Source organism: Nyctereutes procyonoides, unplaced genomic scaffold (genome assembly GCF_905146905.1).
Source record: "Nyctereutes procyonoides isolate TBG_1078 unplaced genomic scaffold, NYPRO_anot_genome, whole genome shotgun sequence".
NCBI lineage: Eukaryota > Metazoa > Chordata > Mammalia > Carnivora > Canidae > Nyctereutes > Nyctereutes procyonoides.
Window position 1 is genome coordinate 10,543,473 of NW_026575052.1, and position 18,261 is coordinate 10,561,733.

General features: G+C 37.1%; 1 protein-coding gene across 16 annotated transcripts in view; it reads left to right on the forward strand.

Moving 5' to 3' along the window:
• Positions 1-17,910, forward strand: part of SRRM1 (serine and arginine repetitive matrix 1) — a 31,091-nt gene extending 13,181 nt beyond the window's left edge. For 4 of the 16 annotated variants that reach the window (XM_055331664.1, XM_055331654.1, XM_055331656.1 and 1 more), the window contains exons 10-18: positions 4,138-4,218; positions 4,726-4,812; positions 6,492-6,636; positions 7,018-7,059; positions 10,582-10,692; positions 12,625-13,089; positions 13,662-13,857; positions 16,148-16,357; positions 16,879-17,910. In XM_055331664.1, coding sequence (XP_055187639.1) covers positions 4,138-4,218; positions 4,726-4,812; positions 6,492-6,636; positions 7,018-7,059; positions 10,582-10,692; positions 12,625-13,089; positions 13,662-13,857; positions 16,148-16,357; positions 16,879-16,983 — 1,442 coding nt within the window. In that variant the 3' untranslated portion in view covers positions 16,984-17,910. The remainder of the gene's footprint in view (positions 1-4,137; positions 4,219-4,725; positions 4,813-6,491; positions 6,637-7,017; positions 7,060-10,581; positions 10,693-12,624; positions 13,090-13,661; positions 13,858-16,147; positions 16,358-16,878) is intronic. The other 12 variants (XM_055331668.1, XM_055331658.1, XM_055331660.1 and 9 more) reach the window with 4 other exon arrangements.
• Positions 17,911-18,261: the final 351 nt, after the last annotated feature.

Below are 18,261 nucleotides of genomic sequence, written 5' to 3' on the forward strand. Positions count from 1 at the left end.
AATTTTCAGTTTAGAAAAAGAAAATGGAGATGAGCAAAATTTTGACTGTCATTGAGGTATAGACAAGCCATAAGAGTGACAGGAGACTGGCAGATAATGCTAATATGTAGAGAGTAGTGTATAGATTTTCTGAATTTTAAAGGATTAATTTGGTGATTATTATAATTAAATGTTATGTGGTCATTTTTGTTTCATTAGCTCCTTATACCCGGACAGACAGCTGGATGAGAATAGAGAGACATTCGTGTCTTCTAGGTTCAGACTTCATTTAAGTATGGGAGTGGGCCTAGGGGTCACTTATTTTTATAACTTCATGTCCCGTATTACCTTTGTTCAAAATTAGGAATGTTTAAGTAATTTCCAGCCACCATGTCCAAATCTGATGCCCATTGTCCTAACCGGTTTTTTTTTTCCTTTTCTATGAAGTGTTTGTATTTCTGAATACTTTTTTTTCCTTTGTCTGGAGTCAGAAAGCTCACTAATAAAAAAATGTTATAAAAGTTCTCACCTATTACTTTGTAAAAACACATCAAGTTGGGATTTTTCTATTTACATGACAGCTAAAGAATGAAAGTATCTGAACAGGAGGACTAAATCTTTGTTAAAATAGGTTGTTAAGAATTCCCCTTTTTCAGTCTACACAGGCACCAACTTCTTGTGTTCTTTTTTTTTTAACTTCTTGTGTTCTTATACATTGTTAAGGGGAGTGGGCTACTGCTTTCAAAAAAAGAAAAAGTCACAGTGGATATGCAAATAGAGAAATAAGTCATGGTGGAAGACAAAGAACTATTTATATTCCTATGGATTCTGGGACAGGTCTTCCACATCCAAAAAAAACATAGCCAAAGAGACTGCCTTGTGTCTCCTGAAGCTGAATTTGGCTCTCACTACTTGGAAATAACTTTTTATAGTAAAATGATCCCAGGCCTCTGTGATGAAATTTCAGAGGTAGAACAGACTTTAGAGATTGTCATCAAGAAACCGGTTCTCAGGTTAAGTGATTTGGTCAAGGTCAACCAGTCAGGACTAAAATTTGGGTTCTCACTTCTCAGTTGAAAAAAATGTATACTTCGCCAACTTTCCTACCCCAAAATGCTTGTTTTGATGGCTAGAGGAGGGAGATGCAGGGTAGGGTGAAATTCTTCAGTTTCTGTACGTGGTGGTGTGATTTCAGGAATTCCTTTTTTACGATACTCCATGGCTAGTAAGATCAGTGATGCCATTAAAGTGTAATAGATTTTACTTGTATATTTATGTAGTAGTTAACCAGTCAGGACTTTGAATATTGGGCAAATGGAGTAGGAAGGAGGCAGAGAAAGTATTGGGAGGAATTTAGAGGTAAATAAATAGTTTGAGGTATATTGTATATCCTCATCTGAAAAGATCTTCAGGGAGCATTTTGTAATAAGTGTCATTTTGGTTAAATTGGCATTATCTTAGTACATGAAATAGTGCTTTGAAATCATGGGATATTTAATGAAATAGTTTACAGAGGATCTATACCTATTATTTTTAGGATAAGCTCAATTTAACCCTATAAATTGTACTCTGTAGACAATGATTATTTCACCAATTCTGGTAACAGTGACTTATCTTTACAAGTGATCTTTTGGACAAGTCTGGGAGATTAATAATTAATAGGACTACTGAAGTAAATTTAAAATTCTGGTTTTTCATTTAACTTAGAAGATTTCTGACTTTACGCTAGAATGATTTTGCCCCTTGAATACTAAAAATAAAACATTACCATAATAAACTATAAAATCTTCTCTAGATAACATATTCAGATGAAACATAAACTATGTTAATACTATTCAGTCAGTCCTATTAAACCAGAATAGGGGTATTTAATAGATATTTGTAATGGTATGAATATTTTGACTGTAGACCTTAGCGAAGCCTCATGAGAGATTGGATCTAGATAAAATTGTAAAAGCGTATTTCTGTGGAGGAAAATGTATATATGTTCTAGTTTAGTTGTGTTTATTCAGTTGGCATATGTCAACTGTCTTGCAAACATAGCTGTATTTTTAATGTATCTTAGAGAGAAATGCATTCTGACATTCAGAAGGCTTCCAAACATTTTGGAACCTAGTTCTTTTAGGTCATAATTTGGACATGTGGGGCTTATAGATAACTGGATGCCTCTAATAATTTTTCAAGAATTGAAGATGAACTAACACTTTATTTTTTTTTTTTTGAAGATTAACTGACACTTTAGAGAAAACTGACCAAGAAAATAGCCTCAAATCCTTAAAAGTTAAAAAGCATTTGTATCTTACTTCTTTGAATTTGTTAAAATACAAGTAGTAAATGCACTTTTGGTGCTGTATTTCACTGTAACTGATTAGGTATTAACCATTTTTTACCCAATCCAATGGTTTGTCCAAAACTCCTGTTGGGTAGAATCATTAATAAAATACAGGCCACTTAAAAAGTATTGTAGTTTTAAAAAGAGGGGGGCGCCTTGGTGGCTCGGTCAGTTAAATATCTGACTCTTGATTTTGGCTCAGGTCATGATCTCAGGATTGTGAAATCAAACTCTTCATTGCGCTTTATGCTCAGTGGGGAGTCGGCTTGTGATACTCCCTCTGCCCCTTCCCCCACCCCTCTGTGCTCACAGTCATACATGCACGCCCCTGTCTTTCTCTCTCTCATATCTTTTTAAAAAGGATTGTAAACTCCTCAGTTCAATTACTTCAGCAAAGGTGAGATTTCTGTTTTAGATCACTAGCTCTCTAAGTTACTGCTTAGAATAAGCCTTTGCAGAATTCTGAGTATGAGCATGTTAAAAGAAATGTATCTACATTCAGGGTCAACATCCCATGGTAATTGCTTTTAATCAAACAAAAACAGATAAAAGGATTCTTAGGGGATCATATTGTCTTCAGATTTAGTTTTTAGCAGGATGTTCTCAGGTGATGTTTCAGGATAATCTGTAGTAAGATTGATGGTTTTATCTTCATATACTTTTGATTTTAGTTGAAACAGTGGATGGATATTATACATAGAGCTGCTAAATGGTGGAAATTAAAGCCTATGCTCTAGAAAGTTTGAAGTTACTTCTTTTTAAGCCTCAGTTTTCTCCTGTAAACTGGGAGGGGTAACACTAGCATCTGTGCCTTAGCACTGCTTAATAATACAGCAAGCATCCAAAAGACTATTGCCATAATAATTTTCCATGCAACCTGGAAGAAGAATTTGGATAATTCATAAGGTGCTTCTAGCTTTCCTACTACCTTAGGTGTATTTTAGAGCTGCTGCTCCTCCTCAGTTTTTAAGCTTTGGAAAGAATCTTTCAGCCTCAGTAGTTAATTATCTTTACTATTATGAGAGTTTACTTTTTAATGGATAGTTTAAATTTGTCATGTTATGAAGGTTGTATTGGTACATAAAATTTTTTTAGTCTCTTGGTGGCTAACCCATTCTCCTTGAACAGATCTCTTTCTCTGAAGGATTTCATCAGATCTTATTTCATAACCATTTACCAGTTCTATTACTTTTCTGAACCCACCTATAGTTGGGTGCTTGGAAGCTCCTGTGCTGATGAGGCTTCTGTAGTTGAGTGTCTATGTTTAAGATTGGGTAGCACAGAGGTTTTTTTATTTTTGTTGTTTTTAAAGATTTTATTTATTTATATGAGAGAGACCCCCACAAGCCGGGGAGGATGCAGAGGGAAAGGGAGAAGCAGACTCCCCACTGAGAAGGGAGCTTGATGCAGGGATTGAGCCCAGGACCCTGGGGTCATGACTTGAGCCAAAGACATAAGCTTACCGACTGAGCCATCCAGGTACCTCACACCAAGAGGTTTATGGAGTTGAAAGTTGACACATACCTTTCACACAGAGCTGCTGCTGCAGAACAACTCCCAGTTCCTTTTACCTGGCATTTCTCTTGGGAGAATCTTCAGATTCAAATATGATCATAGAACCTTTTAAGGTTTTTCATCAAACATTTAATTTATTAAGTTATTGATTCATTACTTAATTATGGAATTACTTAATTATCAGTACTTTAAAGAAAGTCACACTGTTGTACCATTAAGAAGTGAGTGTCTCGTGTGGCTTTTTTTGTTTTTTGTTTTTTTTGCTTTCCCTTGTATGTAAGTTTTTTTTTTTTTCTTATTATTATTTTTAGTGACAAAACATAAAGGTACTGAGAAAAGAGAGTCCCCTTCACCAGCACCTAAGCCTAGAAAAGTAGAGTTATCTGAATCGGGTAAGTTTTTGTGCTTTTTTTTTTTTTTTTTGGTTAAGATTTTTTTGCACATTTCCTCACCCCCTCTGGTTAAAGATTAATTATAGGATATGACTTAGTGGTTAAGAGGTATGACTCTGAAGTGAAGGTTTGAATCCCCAGCTTCCTTACTTAACTGCTTTTTTAATTATTTAATTTATCTGAGCCTCACTTTTCATCTGAAATGCAGATAACAAGTATTGTCCTGTAGATTTTTTATGATTAACTGGGATAATGCTTATAAAGTCCCTAGTGCTTAGCCTGACCTATAGTAAATAAATTTTGATTACATTTGGTGAACATAGTTAAAATCAACATTTAAAAATTTGGCATTTTTAAGCTCTTTTTTTGTAAGAAAAAAATATGTCTATAGTTGTATTGCTTGATCCAGTGAGAGAAAGGCTTAAGAGACCATTTTCCAATTCAAGTGTGTTACATTTTCTGTATGCACAACTAAAGAAAGGCTTTCTAAATGCATCCATCTTTCAGAAGAAGATAAAGGTGGCAAAATGGCTGCAGCAGATTCTGTGCAGCAGAGACGTCAATACAGACGACAGAACCAGCAATCTTCATCTGGTATGGACATGGATTCAGCTGTTTCCTACCTATATTTCCTAATGAAAAATAACTTCAGATACAAATCTCCATCCATGTAGTGAGTGTACTTAGGAAAAATATATGCCTGCATAGAAATCTGTTCAAAGGGAGGAAGTTCCTACTTTTGGTTTTTGTTTTTAAGTCCTTTCTTAACTTTCTTTTAAATTGTTATAAACATAGTAGATCTTTACAGTATGACAGTAAAACAGAACAGGGGTATTAAATTTGGAAAAATCTAATTCTTTTCCCAATCCCTAGTCTTATTCCCAAAAGCTTTTCTTCAGAAATTTTCTGTGCTATGTATAGGGATCTATGGTTTTAAAAAGGCTGCCAAACCCCCCCCCCAAAAAAAAACTCCAAAACTGCATAAGCTCAAAATTTAGATGGTTTTTGTCTCCTTTTTTAGCTTAATATATATATATATATATCTAGATAGCTTTCCTGTTCTTAGATCTAATTTTTTAAATAGCCAAAACTTATTGGCTCTACTGTAATAATTAATATTGCTATATTGTCTAATATTATAATTATATAATTTATTGAGCCAGTCACCTACTTGGGCATGTAGGTTGTTTTTGTGTACTTTGTAAGTATATTTGTGAAATAGTAAAGTAAATAATATTTATTATTTAAACAATAATTAATTGGCTCTGTGGATATTTGTGACTGAGTCTAGGTATGCTAGCTTTACTGTTCATTTATAAAACAGATACCAAAGCACTCAGTGGCATTAAGTGCATGAAAAGCCGTAGAGCTTTTGCAGCTCTTTAAAAATGAAGTTAATCATAGAAAGGCTTAAAAAAGCATATAGGTTTTGAGTGGTTTTGGTACTTGGGACTTTGTTTTGTTTTCTTTTTTTAGGGAGAGAGAAAGGAGCACATGAGGGGAGGGGCAGAGGCAGAGGGGGAGAGAATCTTAAGCAGGCTCCATGCCCAACACAGAGCCTGACATGGGACTCAATCTCAAGACTCTGAGATAATGACTTGAGCTGAAATCAAGAGTCAGATGCTTAACCAGCTGAGCCACACAGATGCCCCAGGACTTTATTTTTAAGTATAAGTTTTGATATTTGGGAACAATTATTTTGGGTTAAGGAAACCATATAGAAACAGTTGAAGGTTTGGGGGGTTTTCGTGTTTTTGTTTTTGCTCTTTTGGTTTTTTGTTTTGTGTTTTGTTTTGTTTTCGCAGTCCCAGACATTTGCTACCAGGCCTGTAGGAAAAGCTTGTCACATAAATTTTTTTGTTTGTGTGATAAATGCTAGGAATGTGGAAAGAAGTTATTCAGACCTTAATAGGACTTTCAGCAGTTTTAAAAGTGCTTAGAGTAACAAGCATCAAGTAATTGCTTGAGATGATTTTTAAGCTTAGTTATTTGGAAAATCGCTAGCTTCTTAAAGGACATTTATGTTTTGTTGGAATGTGCCATGGAGTGACTTATATAAATTATATAATAATGATGTATATTTATGGTCGACTTTTAAGTCATTGCCCATATATTGATAATAACATTTGTTTAGAACTGCTTGCTTGTATACTTGCTTGCTTTCATAAGTGGACTTGCTAACTTAAACATTCCCATCTGCTTAGATTGAGAAAATGTGGGTAGACTCTTAAGCACAGACATAATTTAATTTTTTGTTTGTTGTGTAATTATAGATTCTGGCTCCTCTTCTTCCTCAGAAGATGAGCGACCCAAGAGGTCCCATGTGAAGAATGGTGAGGTAGGCAGGCGGCGGAGACATTCCCCTTCCCGGAGTGCCTCTCCATCACCTCGAAAGCGCCAGAAAGAGACTTCACCTCGGTAATGTCTTTTTAGTAGTCTACACTGGTGTTCTGTAGTCTTGAGGAAGCTTCTAATTTAAGGGGTGGGCTACAGATTTATTTTAAAAATTGGTTAACTCCTTCATGTCAGGGATTCACAGAAAGAGATGGTCAGATTTGGGAGTGGGGTGGGGACATTTTTTTGGCTTTATTTGGTGGTTATCACTATTAATGAGATCTTGGTTAGTTTTATACCACCATGTCTTGTCTGCATGACTAGATCAGTGAAACTATAGCATTAACTTCTGCACATCTTTGAACATTTAAAACAGAAATATACCCCCATTAGTAATGCTTAACTCCATTAAAGTAAATTTGGTGAATGGAATTCTTGACCTTTGTTTTTCTCCACTGCTCTCAGGATGCAAATGGGAAAGCGATGGCAATCGCCAGTGACTAAAAGGTTGGTTAGCCACTATTTTGTACATGAGGCTACATGTCAGAGTTTAGGGATGGGATATGCTGTTTAGGTAACCTGCTCCTATCCCTAGGTATATGGTGGGGATGACTGTGGAGAAGTTCCCCCATTTCAGGTGGTTGTGTTTCTTTGCACATCAAATGAACGATAGACTTCTACGCAGTGTTCATTTTAGAGTACCATTTGAGCTTAGATTTTCGTGCAGTTACAGTACCTGGATATTTTCCAAGAGATACGATATTAATAGCTCCTTTACTTAGTGGGGAGGAAATTAGTGCTGGCTTTTGGGAAAGTCTTTTAAAAAGATGAATGTGAGGATCTGGCCCTCTTCAGTGTTCTCTATAATAGGAAGGTAGGCTGCAGATCTTCATTGAACCTTTTTGATCGAGTGTCTTTGTGACTATAAAACTGTAACATTTCAGAGCTTAATCATAAATAGAAATCTCTAATTTAGGCCTATCTCATAAGTGAGAAAACAGAGGCCCAGAAGTAGTAAAATGAGTTTCCTAGGGTATAAAGTGAAAAAGCTTGATCCCATACCTATGCTGTTGGCATTATACCCTTATACTGTCTTTGTTAGTCTTCTGCTTTTGGGGGTTCTCAGCTGCTGCTAAATTTGAGTATCCTTCCTGAAACTATCACATTGTCCTCTTTATAGCTCACTTTTTGAAGCTGTCTTAGGTAGTCTCACTTAGAGTTCTTTTGGAAAGATTGTTTGGAACTAGTCAGCAGTGTTCATGGTGGAGCAAAGTTGTGTATTTGTTGTGGAATATTTAACAATAAAAAATAAAAACCTTTAAGAAAAAATAAATTCAGATGCTGAGGTATTCTGTTTCCCACTATAGTAACCCCTAGTTTAGCTGCTAATATAGCAGCTAAAAAGTTGGTTTACAAAATCAGGTTAGTGATGAGACCCCCTTTTCCCCCATTATGGAACTACTTTTCTTTTTGGAAAGTGATTCCTCAACAGGGAAATCAACACTGATGTTCACTACCCTGCTCCAGGATGGTTTTGTTTATCCTCTTTAAAAAGGCTTCCAGTTTTAATGAAGTAGGAATTTGTATCAGGTATCTAGGATTTATAGATGAAGAAAGAATTACTGGAATTGTGCTTCAGTATTCTATTTATAATATTTTTCATGTTTTGAGACACTTGTCTTTGGGTATCGAACACTCTAACTTAAAGGATAAAAGGTATGTTAATCATAGTGTAAAAAGGAAATAGTAACACACAAAAAAGATAGTTGTCACATCTGTAACTTCTTGTCTTCATTACCATCAGGGGTAGCAAAGTGGTTGTTCTGAGAGCTCACTGCAGAGTTAGCAAGCTGGCTCCTTCTGATAAAACTTGCCTTTTCTGCATACTTGAGGGCTATATCACAATATCACATATTGAGACTTACTGCAACTGGTTCTCACACAATTTGATAGGGAACTTTACTACTCAATTTCTACACATAGTTGAAAGCTTAGCTTGGCGTTATTATTCAGAGTAACTAGAAAATGCTTAGCTTGTTGTTAGATTAAGCAGATGAAATATATTAAGCATTCAGAATTTTGAATAATATAGTTATGACCTCTTAGAAAATATTGAACTTGGTTTTATGTCACTTTTTTTTTTTAAGCACATATAGAAACATTGAAATAGATTGATCTCAAAGAAATTAGCTTTTTGTTTTAACCCTTGAAATGTGTACCCTCTCAGTTCAGGTAGAAATTCTGTAGGCTTCAGATCATAGAGCCATGTGGTATCAAGACTCCAGTTTTAAGTGATTATCCCATTTTTCTGGAAGTTCCTTAAGTTGATGCTAGTTGGTTATGGTTTTATATATTCTTTTTGATCATTTGCTCACATAGAAACAGCACATTGAAGGTCATTATTAGAAGGGACTTTTTGGGTGCTCTGAGCATTTGGTCTTACGAATGAAGATGAGACCATAAATATCTCCGATCATTAGCGTATTGTAATAGATTCTAATCTCGGTTCAGTTTTTTAGTGAGAATTTCTGATTTGGTTTTGCAAACGGAAATTAGAATATTTTTAAAGAGAAGCCACATAATCAACAGTAATATTTCTTATGCGATTGTATTTACTGATAACATTGGGAGTTATACTTTATATCACTTAATCCTCTAAGTTTGCACCTATAAACTTTCTCTTTTTTTTCTTTTTAAGTCAAAACCCAAATATCTTTCCCTATTTGAAATCTTAAATCAATACTGTGCTTATGCTGTCTCTCCAGATCTTATAATTCTGAGATTAACCCTGCTAGTAAAGTGGGTTTTCCTGTATTTTCTTAAATTAGTAGTTCAAATACATTTCATTTTGTCCAAAGCTTATCTGTCTTCATAGATTCCCTCTTGTAGTTTACTATTTTAAATATATTACAAGTGATGTCTTAGGCCCCACAAGGCATAAACAATTTGAAATTGAAAATTAAATAATGAAAAAAAAATTAAATAATGAAAATAAGTATTAAGTTAAATAGCAAATTTCAGAATTTTCTTTGTTCTGTTAGTAACAGCTCTCCTTAGTTTTAAAGGGGAATCAAGACTAGTAAACTTTAGAAAATATTTCCAGATTTATAGGAACCCTCCATCCTGTGCTGGTCAAGAAATTATAGTATGTGATTACTTTATACATGCAAACTTAGCCAAAAGGTAGCAAACTGGCTTGGTGTATATTTTTAATATATCCCTTTGGAGATGCTATGAGTTAGTCCAGTTGATATAATTGTATTTTTCATGTTTGTGTTTGTATTGGTTAAGTGTGTAACAGAGCTCAGAATTACGGTTTATCTGTGATTGTCTATATTTCAACCATGTTGCTCCCAGTGATAGCTTTAGTGTTCCAGCTTTTAATCTTTTGTCTTTGAGAGAGTGTTTTTTGTTAGTAGTAGGCAACTCTTGAGTAGCGGAAACATTTTTAAAAATTGAGGACTTGGAACAGTTGACACCCAGATTTAGGGCCTTAAGCCATTGGTAACCATTAAAATTTTAAATTTCTGCATTAGAACATGAGTTTTAAAGCAGTTTTTCCTAATAAGGAATCAATCACTTAGAGAGCCTTTTCAGCATACACCAGCTAGACCATAGTCCAGACCTGGTGAACAAACTCAGATAAGCTTCTTAGATAATTGTGATGTGCATTCCAGTTAAAGAACAATGCCATAGGCAGTGTTTTCAAACTTGTTTCACCTTGTGTCATGCTATGTCTATCTCATGACCCAGACTCTGCATATTTATATACTGAAACAAAAATTTAACAAAACAAAATTTGCCTTTCCCAAAAGTAATATACTGATTTTCTAAAATGCTGGTTCTCAGCCAGAGTCTTGACTAATGGTCTTGAAAGATAGTTGTAAAAACATTGTTCTAAGGGATAGAGGAACAGTTGGCTGCACTTTGGGTTAAAAATGATTGAAACTATATCATCTGGATCACTTACTTATAAATGGTACTAACTCCAAATCACCTGTATTTTTTGTGTGTGTGTGTGTGATTTAGTGGTAGACGGAGGAGGAGTCCTTCCCCACCACCCACCAGAAGGCGACGTTCCCCTTCTCCTGCCCCCCCTCCTCGTAGGCGCAGGTCTCCCACGCCACCACCACGACGAAGGTATTTTATCAGATAAGTGCTAGTTGGAACTAATTGAAGCAACTTTCTTTATGATTAGAATATCTTAGAGTGGCATTGTTCAGCCATTTACAGAATACCACATATTATGTGATTCTGTTAATATGTAAAGTTAGACCACCTAAATCAAAAAGTTAAAAGCAGATTAGTAGTGCCTAGGGTCAGGTGGGAATAGGGAGAGTTATCATAGTTACGTGACTGAAAATACTTAAAATCATTGAAATGTACACTTTAAAATGGGTAAATTTTATGGTATGTGAATCACATGTCAACAAAGATGTTAAATTAAAAGGTGAAGTCATTCTATTTAGTGATTATAAAGGGAAAAATACTAACTTTACAGTGGAGAATTCCAGCAGATACCTCCTTAACTAAGGAATCATTTAACAGTCAAGAGTACATATTAGCATTATGTAATTCTTGATACCTCCATAGTATTCTTACCAATTATACAGAACCCCAGTCTGATTTTTTAGGAAATACCAGACAAACCCAAATTGAAGGTTATTCTACAAGGTAACTGACTAGTACTCTTTAAAAATGACAATCCTGAAAGACAAAGGAATAGTCATGTATTGGCAGGAACTAAGGACACATGATAACTAAATATAATTCTGATTTTTGGAATGTGGATCAGAAGAGAAACATTAGTGCAAAACCAGGCTTGTATTTTAGTTAATACTAAATTAGTGCTGTGGCTAATTTCATAGTTTTGATTTTTGTTAATGGCTATTGAAGCTGTTAAGTGGCAGATCTCTTCTATTTTTGTAGCTCTTCTGTAAATCAAAAGTGATTTCAAAATAAAAGGGAAAAAGATTGTACATTGTTCAAGTACATTACTAAGCAATATGCTGTTGGTGCTCTACATACTTAATCTGTAGTCCTTTAGATGATCTTGCTCAGTAGGTGATGGTATTCCCATTTTTCAGGTGAGGAAATAGAGGTCCACACTACCACATTGACCAAAAAGTAGCCTGTTGTAAAGCTGATTCTAGGCAGTAAAATATTTTGAGCTCAAGGTTTGAACATTTCAGGAACAAATTAGGCAGTTGGAACTGAATGTCATATTCAGGTCTAGTTTCTAAAGGCACATTAGGATTACACAAGAATCAAGCATTAAGTAAATCGAAGGTCAGCTTGGACTTCTGTCGGGATGCATTCTGCCTAGAAGATAGACTTCCACTGAAAAGTGGTTTTCTTTGAGACACAAAATCCAAGTCTCTCCTTGGCAGGGTGGGGTAGGTATAGATAGATCTTTTAAAATGTTGCAAGTGAACTTATAGTCCAAATGCCAGTTCAAGAGAGCACCACATAGGAGAGCTCTTTTTTTAAAAAAAGATTTTTCTTACTTGAGAGAGCACGAGTGGGGGTAGAGGAGAGAAGCAGACTCCCCACTGAGCAGGGAGCCCCACATTGGGCTCAATCCAAGACCCCAAGATCATGACCTGAGCTAAAGGCAGAATGCTTATTAACCAACTAAGCACCCAGGTGCCCCCAGGAGAGCTCTTTAAAGCACAGACTTCCTAAGTTTCCTGTAATAGAGTCCTGCTAATGTAGCCACCTAGCTCTTACATAATAATGGATGTTCACAGTTTATGCAAGATTCTCTTCTCAAAAAAACTCATTAAATTGGTTCCATATGGATTATATTAAGTGACCTTTGACAACTAGAATTCAGTCTGGAAACTTCAGATTTCTCCATTATGCAGAATGTCCTGTTTCTTAGTCATCTAGGATAAACAAATCCACTAAGTGATTTCTTTTCCTTTACATGAGGATAAAGGCATAGCATTTCCAGTTAAAATTCCGCTGTCTTTGCCTGGTGCTTAACACAGTGTTGCCATAACTGCTGGTTAGGTTTCTGTGCATTCTGTTGCCTTATTCTTTTGGACCTTAATGGTGTTTTTTTCCTAGAACTCCTTCTCCTCCCCCCCGCCGGCGCTCACCGTCCCCAAGAAGATACTCTCCTCCAATACAGAGGAGATACTCTCCTTCTCCACCTCCAAAGAGAAGAACGGCTTCTCCCCCTCCCCCTCCTAAACGAAGGGCATCACCATCTCCACCACCAAAGCGTCGGGTCTCCCATTCTCCACCTCCCAAACAAAGAAGCTCCCCAGTCACCAAGAGACGTTCGCCTTCATTATCATCAAAGCATAGGAAAGGGTCTTCCCCGAGCCGGTCTACCCGGGAGCCCCGGTCACCACAACCAAACAAAAGGCATTCGCCCTCACCACGGCCTCGAGCTCCTCAGACCTCCTCAAGTCCTCCACCTGTTCGAAGAGGAGCATCATCATCACCCCAAAGAAGGCAGTCCCCTTCTCCAAGTACTAGGCCCATTAGGAGAGTCTCCAGGACTCCGGAACCCAAAAAGACAAAAAAGTAAAAATATTTTATGCTTTTTTTGGTTAGGAACACTAACTTGCATAGCTCTTTATGTTTGGAAGCTTTTTTCCCCCCTTTACTGAGAAATTACAGAAAAGAATAAGCTGGGAATACAGGCTTTTAAGGCAGCTTAAAGGTACTATACACAGATCCATTTTCTCTTTTCAGGATAGTTCCTCATGGGACAAACTAAATGCCATAGGACTCCATATTTGGTTCCTAGGGGTATCAGGGGAATGTGCTTCCAAAACTAAACTGAAATAATGCATAGAACATTTCTTGGATGTCTGTGTAAGACTGGTAAAAGTTGTCTTAAGTACAAGGAACTGGCATTATTAATTTCATCTAGGAAAAATTGTTAACAGAATGGACAGAGGATTATGGGGCTTAAACTGCTAAGAGATTTAGACCATACAAATTTGATATGTGTGTTAGTAGAATCAGCTAGCAAACTAATAGTAAAATGTAAAGTTTGTGACTTGGTTATATAATGGTGGTTGGTTATTTTCTCTTAGGAAAGACCTTTGTTCTTGCATACTAAATGTTTTGTTCTTTCCCTCTGTTTCTAGGGCTGCCTCACCAAGCCCTCAGTCTGTAAGGAGGGTTTCGTCCTCTCGATCTGTCTCAGGATCTCCTGAGCCAGCAGCTAAAAAACCCCCAGCACCTCAATCCCCTGTCCAGTCTCAGTCCCCCTCTACCAACTGGTCACCAGCGGTACCGGTCAAAAAGGCTAAAAGCCCAACACCGAGCCCATCTCCGGCAAGGGTATGTGTTTGCCCTTTTTTGGACACCCTTTATAATTGTATGTGGTCACTGGGAAGCAAAGACAAGTTAAAGTTATTACTTTTTTGCGACGCAGGGCAGCATTATTTTCTGTAGTTCAGCTGGACTTCAGGGAAGTATGAAATTAAGTGGTGGTGGTTACACCACAGTCCATGCTTCATATTCCACCCACCCACTAATTGACATCATGTCTGATACTTTTAAATTCTGTCATCTTGGTGGTTAAAATTGGGCTATATTGAAAATCTAGAATAACAAAAGAGTTACCCATGAATCTATTATATAGGGGAAAATAGCTTATTATTTTTTGTTGTTTCTATAGCATTTGACATACTGGATACTGAAGATCACAAAATCAATAAAACTTTCAAAATTAGATCATGTGTGTTAGTATGATTCCATGTTTATGAAGGAAAAAAATATTACAAAAGAAGTACCAAATGTTCGTAGTGATTATATGTGAGAAGGGGAAGTGATGAGTAATCTTAATTTTTCTTTACGTGTAGTGCCCTTTTTCTATTTCTAATATCTTAGAAATAATATATTTCTACAAAAAATGAACCTGGCAACCTGTAAAATACTAGCTGAAGTGGAAAGTACAGTATTGTCTGGTTTAGTCTTAACCTCTGGCAAGTTGCATAAATAAGGGACACCTGGGTGGCTCAGCGGTTGAGCGCCTGCCTTCGGCCCAGGGTGTGCTTCTAGAGTCCAGGGATCGAGTCCCACATCGGGCTCCCGGCATGGAGAACTCTGCCTGTGTCTCTGCCTCTCTCTGTGTGTGTCTCTCATGAATAAATAAATAAAATCTTTAATTAAAAAAAAAGTTGCATAAATAAGAATAACACTTGTTTTTACTTGTGAAGTTTAAATGTCATTGGGATATTAAAGTATTGGAGTTTAAACTATATCTTCCCCTCTATGAATCATTAATCTGATCTTGAATAGGTTTCTTTATTGAATGAAGTCAGTAGTTAGATGTCCATGTCATCAGTCGGGTTGCCTGAATTACTTTACAAAGTAATTGAATGGATTGAGGAATTTTAAGTAACTGCTTAGAAATGTGAAATTTGAGAATTACAGATGGAATTCAATTACAGCAGAATTCCCCTTTGCATAATTTTGGCATTAACAGTTGGACCCTTGAATAGCATTGAGCGGGGCCACTTACACATGGAAGTTTTTGGTGAATACAGTACAGCACTGTAAATGTCTTTTTTCTTCCTTATACTTTTCTTTTTTTTTTTCCCTTATACTTTTCCTAATGTTTTTTTCTGCAGTTTATTTTATTGTAAGAATATGGCATAAAATGTACATAACGCACAAAATATGTGTTCAGTGACTGTTTATGTTATCCATAAGGCTTCTGGTCTATGTACAGACTGAGGGCTTGTTACATACAGGTTTTCAGCTGCATGGAGAGTTGTTGCCTCTAATCCCCCATGTTGTTCAACGGTCAATGGTTATGCATTAAGGAACAAACACTTTCCATTCTAGAGCCAGGAGAAGCCGTAACAGTGGCTGGAGATGGGGCATTCACATGAGTGTGTGTTTAGAATAATAACTGTACTTACTAAAAGCCTGCCACCTGTTAGGCTAGTATTGTGGGCAGTTTACAGATAGACCCCGACAGCTTTATTGGGGACTGCTGTACCCATTTAGGTTTATAGAGGGAGCTTAGAAAAATATTTGTCTGAGGTCAAATGGTGAACAGGCTCAGGAGCCAGAATTCACCTGAGGTCTAGCTGAGTTCAGAGACTTCTCTTTTGCACATGTTGCTTTCCCTATATTTGGAGGTAGCTTGGGATCCTGGACACCTGACTGGCCTCTCATGGTTGGGAAATTTTTTAATGTGGGGGAGATCAGAAAGGTCCTTCAGGGTCCATTCTGACCTTTTTTTTTTTTTTTGACTTTTATTTATTTATGAGAGAGAGGCAGAGACATAGGCAGAGGGAGAAGCAGGCTCCATGCAAGGAGCCCAATGTGGGACTTGATCCTAGATCCCAGCATCACACCCTGAGCCAAAGGCAGACGCTCGACCACTGAGCCACCCAGGCATCCCCATTCTGACTCTTAAAATCTGTGAAGAGCATCTTTACTTGCAGTGTGGTTTTCATACTTTTCTTGGCAGGGATTGCCCTTGGGCTCCCTCTCCCCCAAAGCCTTGGGGACTCCTGAGATTTGTCCATTTAGTTACTCCCTTAAGAAAGTAAAATGTTTAGTTGGACATTTTAATCTAATTGATGTTATTGTTGGGATTTTTCTGGATTTCTAGAACTCAGACCCAGAAGGAGGTGGAAAGAAAAAGAAGAAAAAGAAGGACAAGAAACACAAAAAGGATAAGAAGCACAAGAAGCACAAAAAACACAAGAAGGAAAAGGCCATGGCAGCAGCCGCTGCAGCAGCTGTCACTCCCACGGCCCCTGCGGCCCCCACGACCACATCAGCACAGGAGGAACCGGAGGCAGAGCCTGAGCCTAAGAAGGTACGTGTGTGTCTTAGACTTCTACAGATCGCTTGGTCAACTTGTTGAGGAGAAAAGAATTTTTTTACAATAATGGCTACTCAGCTGTTAGCTAACTCTTCTGATCTATCCTCATTCTTGATTTACCAAGACGAAGGAGAAGAATATGAATGGCTGCCAAATGCTTATTGTATATTTTTAAAAAATAACTTAAGATATAATTAACGTGCCATTCACATATTAAAAGGCACTCAAGGGTGCCTGGCTGGCTCAGTAGAGCACACAGCTCTTAATCTCAGGGTTTCAGGGTTGTGAGTTCAAGCCCTGTGTTGGGTATAGAGATTACTTAAATAAAAGTGAAATTTAAAAAGAAAGTATATGATTTAGGGGTTTTTAGTATATTCATAGAGTTGTGCAGCTGATTGAGGGGGTTTTAGCGTATTAGAGTTGTGCAGTCACTGCCATGATGTGGTTCTGCCCTTGCACCCTGCACCTCTCTGCCAGTGTGTCAGGACTCACCAGTGTGACCCGTCTGGTTTTAGGAGACGGAGAGTGAGCCTGAAGACAACCTCGACGACTTAGAGAAGCACCTGCGTGAAAAGGCGCTGAGGTCGATGCGGAAGGCTCAAGTGTCCCCACAGTCTTAGGCGGGAATGTGTGTCACGATGTACATTTTATTTGGTTTGTACGCAATTCAATTTCAAAATTGCTAAAATGTGTTTGAGCTTTAGACTATAACATTTGTTGTAATAATTGCTAGGTTGAAGTTCACCATGTAAAAAAAAAAAGGGGCATGGATTTACATTGCAAAAGGTGTCCACAGTGTATTAGTGACATTCTTTCATTGACAGCTGACATAAATTCATTTAGAGTGAAATATTTTAAGCCAAAAAAAATCCTCTTTTTAAAAAAGGGGGTTTCAATATTGTTGGCATTTTTATGGTTTCTTTAAAGGCCTTGGCTATTCCCAGAGGTTTTCCTTTCTTGTCATTTTTTTTCTTTATTTTTTTCTCATTTGAGTCTTAGCACCCATTTAAGTTATGATGCTTTCAACCTTGTATGGTTTGCAAGCTTGCCCAGAAATAAGACCACTGTTGAACTACCACAAAGTATAAATGAATATTTTAATGCCACAATCTTTCCTGTTGCCTGTGGAGTCTCTGCTGAAATGAATCAGGATTCGAGCTCTAGGACGAGATGGAAAATGAAAGCATGTTGTTTGCCAGGACACTGTGGGTTTATATTGATGTGTAACAAGTTGATTTGGAACACTGGAATTCATTCTATTCTGTTGTGTTTTTTTGTAAAGGCAATTAACTAGTCCCAGGAAGGATCCTTCAGTTATATAAAAGTTTGTTTTATGAAATGTCATGGCTCCATTCATAATTTTGTCTTGTTCTTCCAATTGGTATATACAACTTTCAGAGCTCTCGTATTTGGAAGGCTGGAAGGGCCCAGACTTTGAAATAGTGTCTTGTTTTCACTGTTTTTGTTTTTTTGTTTTTTTTTTTTTTAAACTAAAGCTATATAAAGCTTGTGGATTAAACAGAATAAATTTCTAAATTTAAAAATGTTGGCCACTCACTTTTACTTAACCGTCTCAATACTGCAGGAACCCACTTTTTTTTTTTAAATAGAAATCTTAGTTAAGCCTATGTTTTTACCCCCTTGGCACCTTTGGCACACTGAGGATTGGGCAAGGGAAATAAATGGTGAAATTATTTTTCCGTCTTTATTTTAGTAATGAGTGCAGTAAGTGCTGTGAAGGCAAAGTGTGTGGTGAGATGGGAACACCTATGCTAGACAGGGCAAAGTCAGGGAGGCGCTCCAACAGAGTAGTATCTGCGTATAGCCGGAGAGGCAGAAGGAGCCTGGCACATTCCAGGAAGTGCAGAAAGGCCAAAGGAGTGACTGGAGCAACCTCC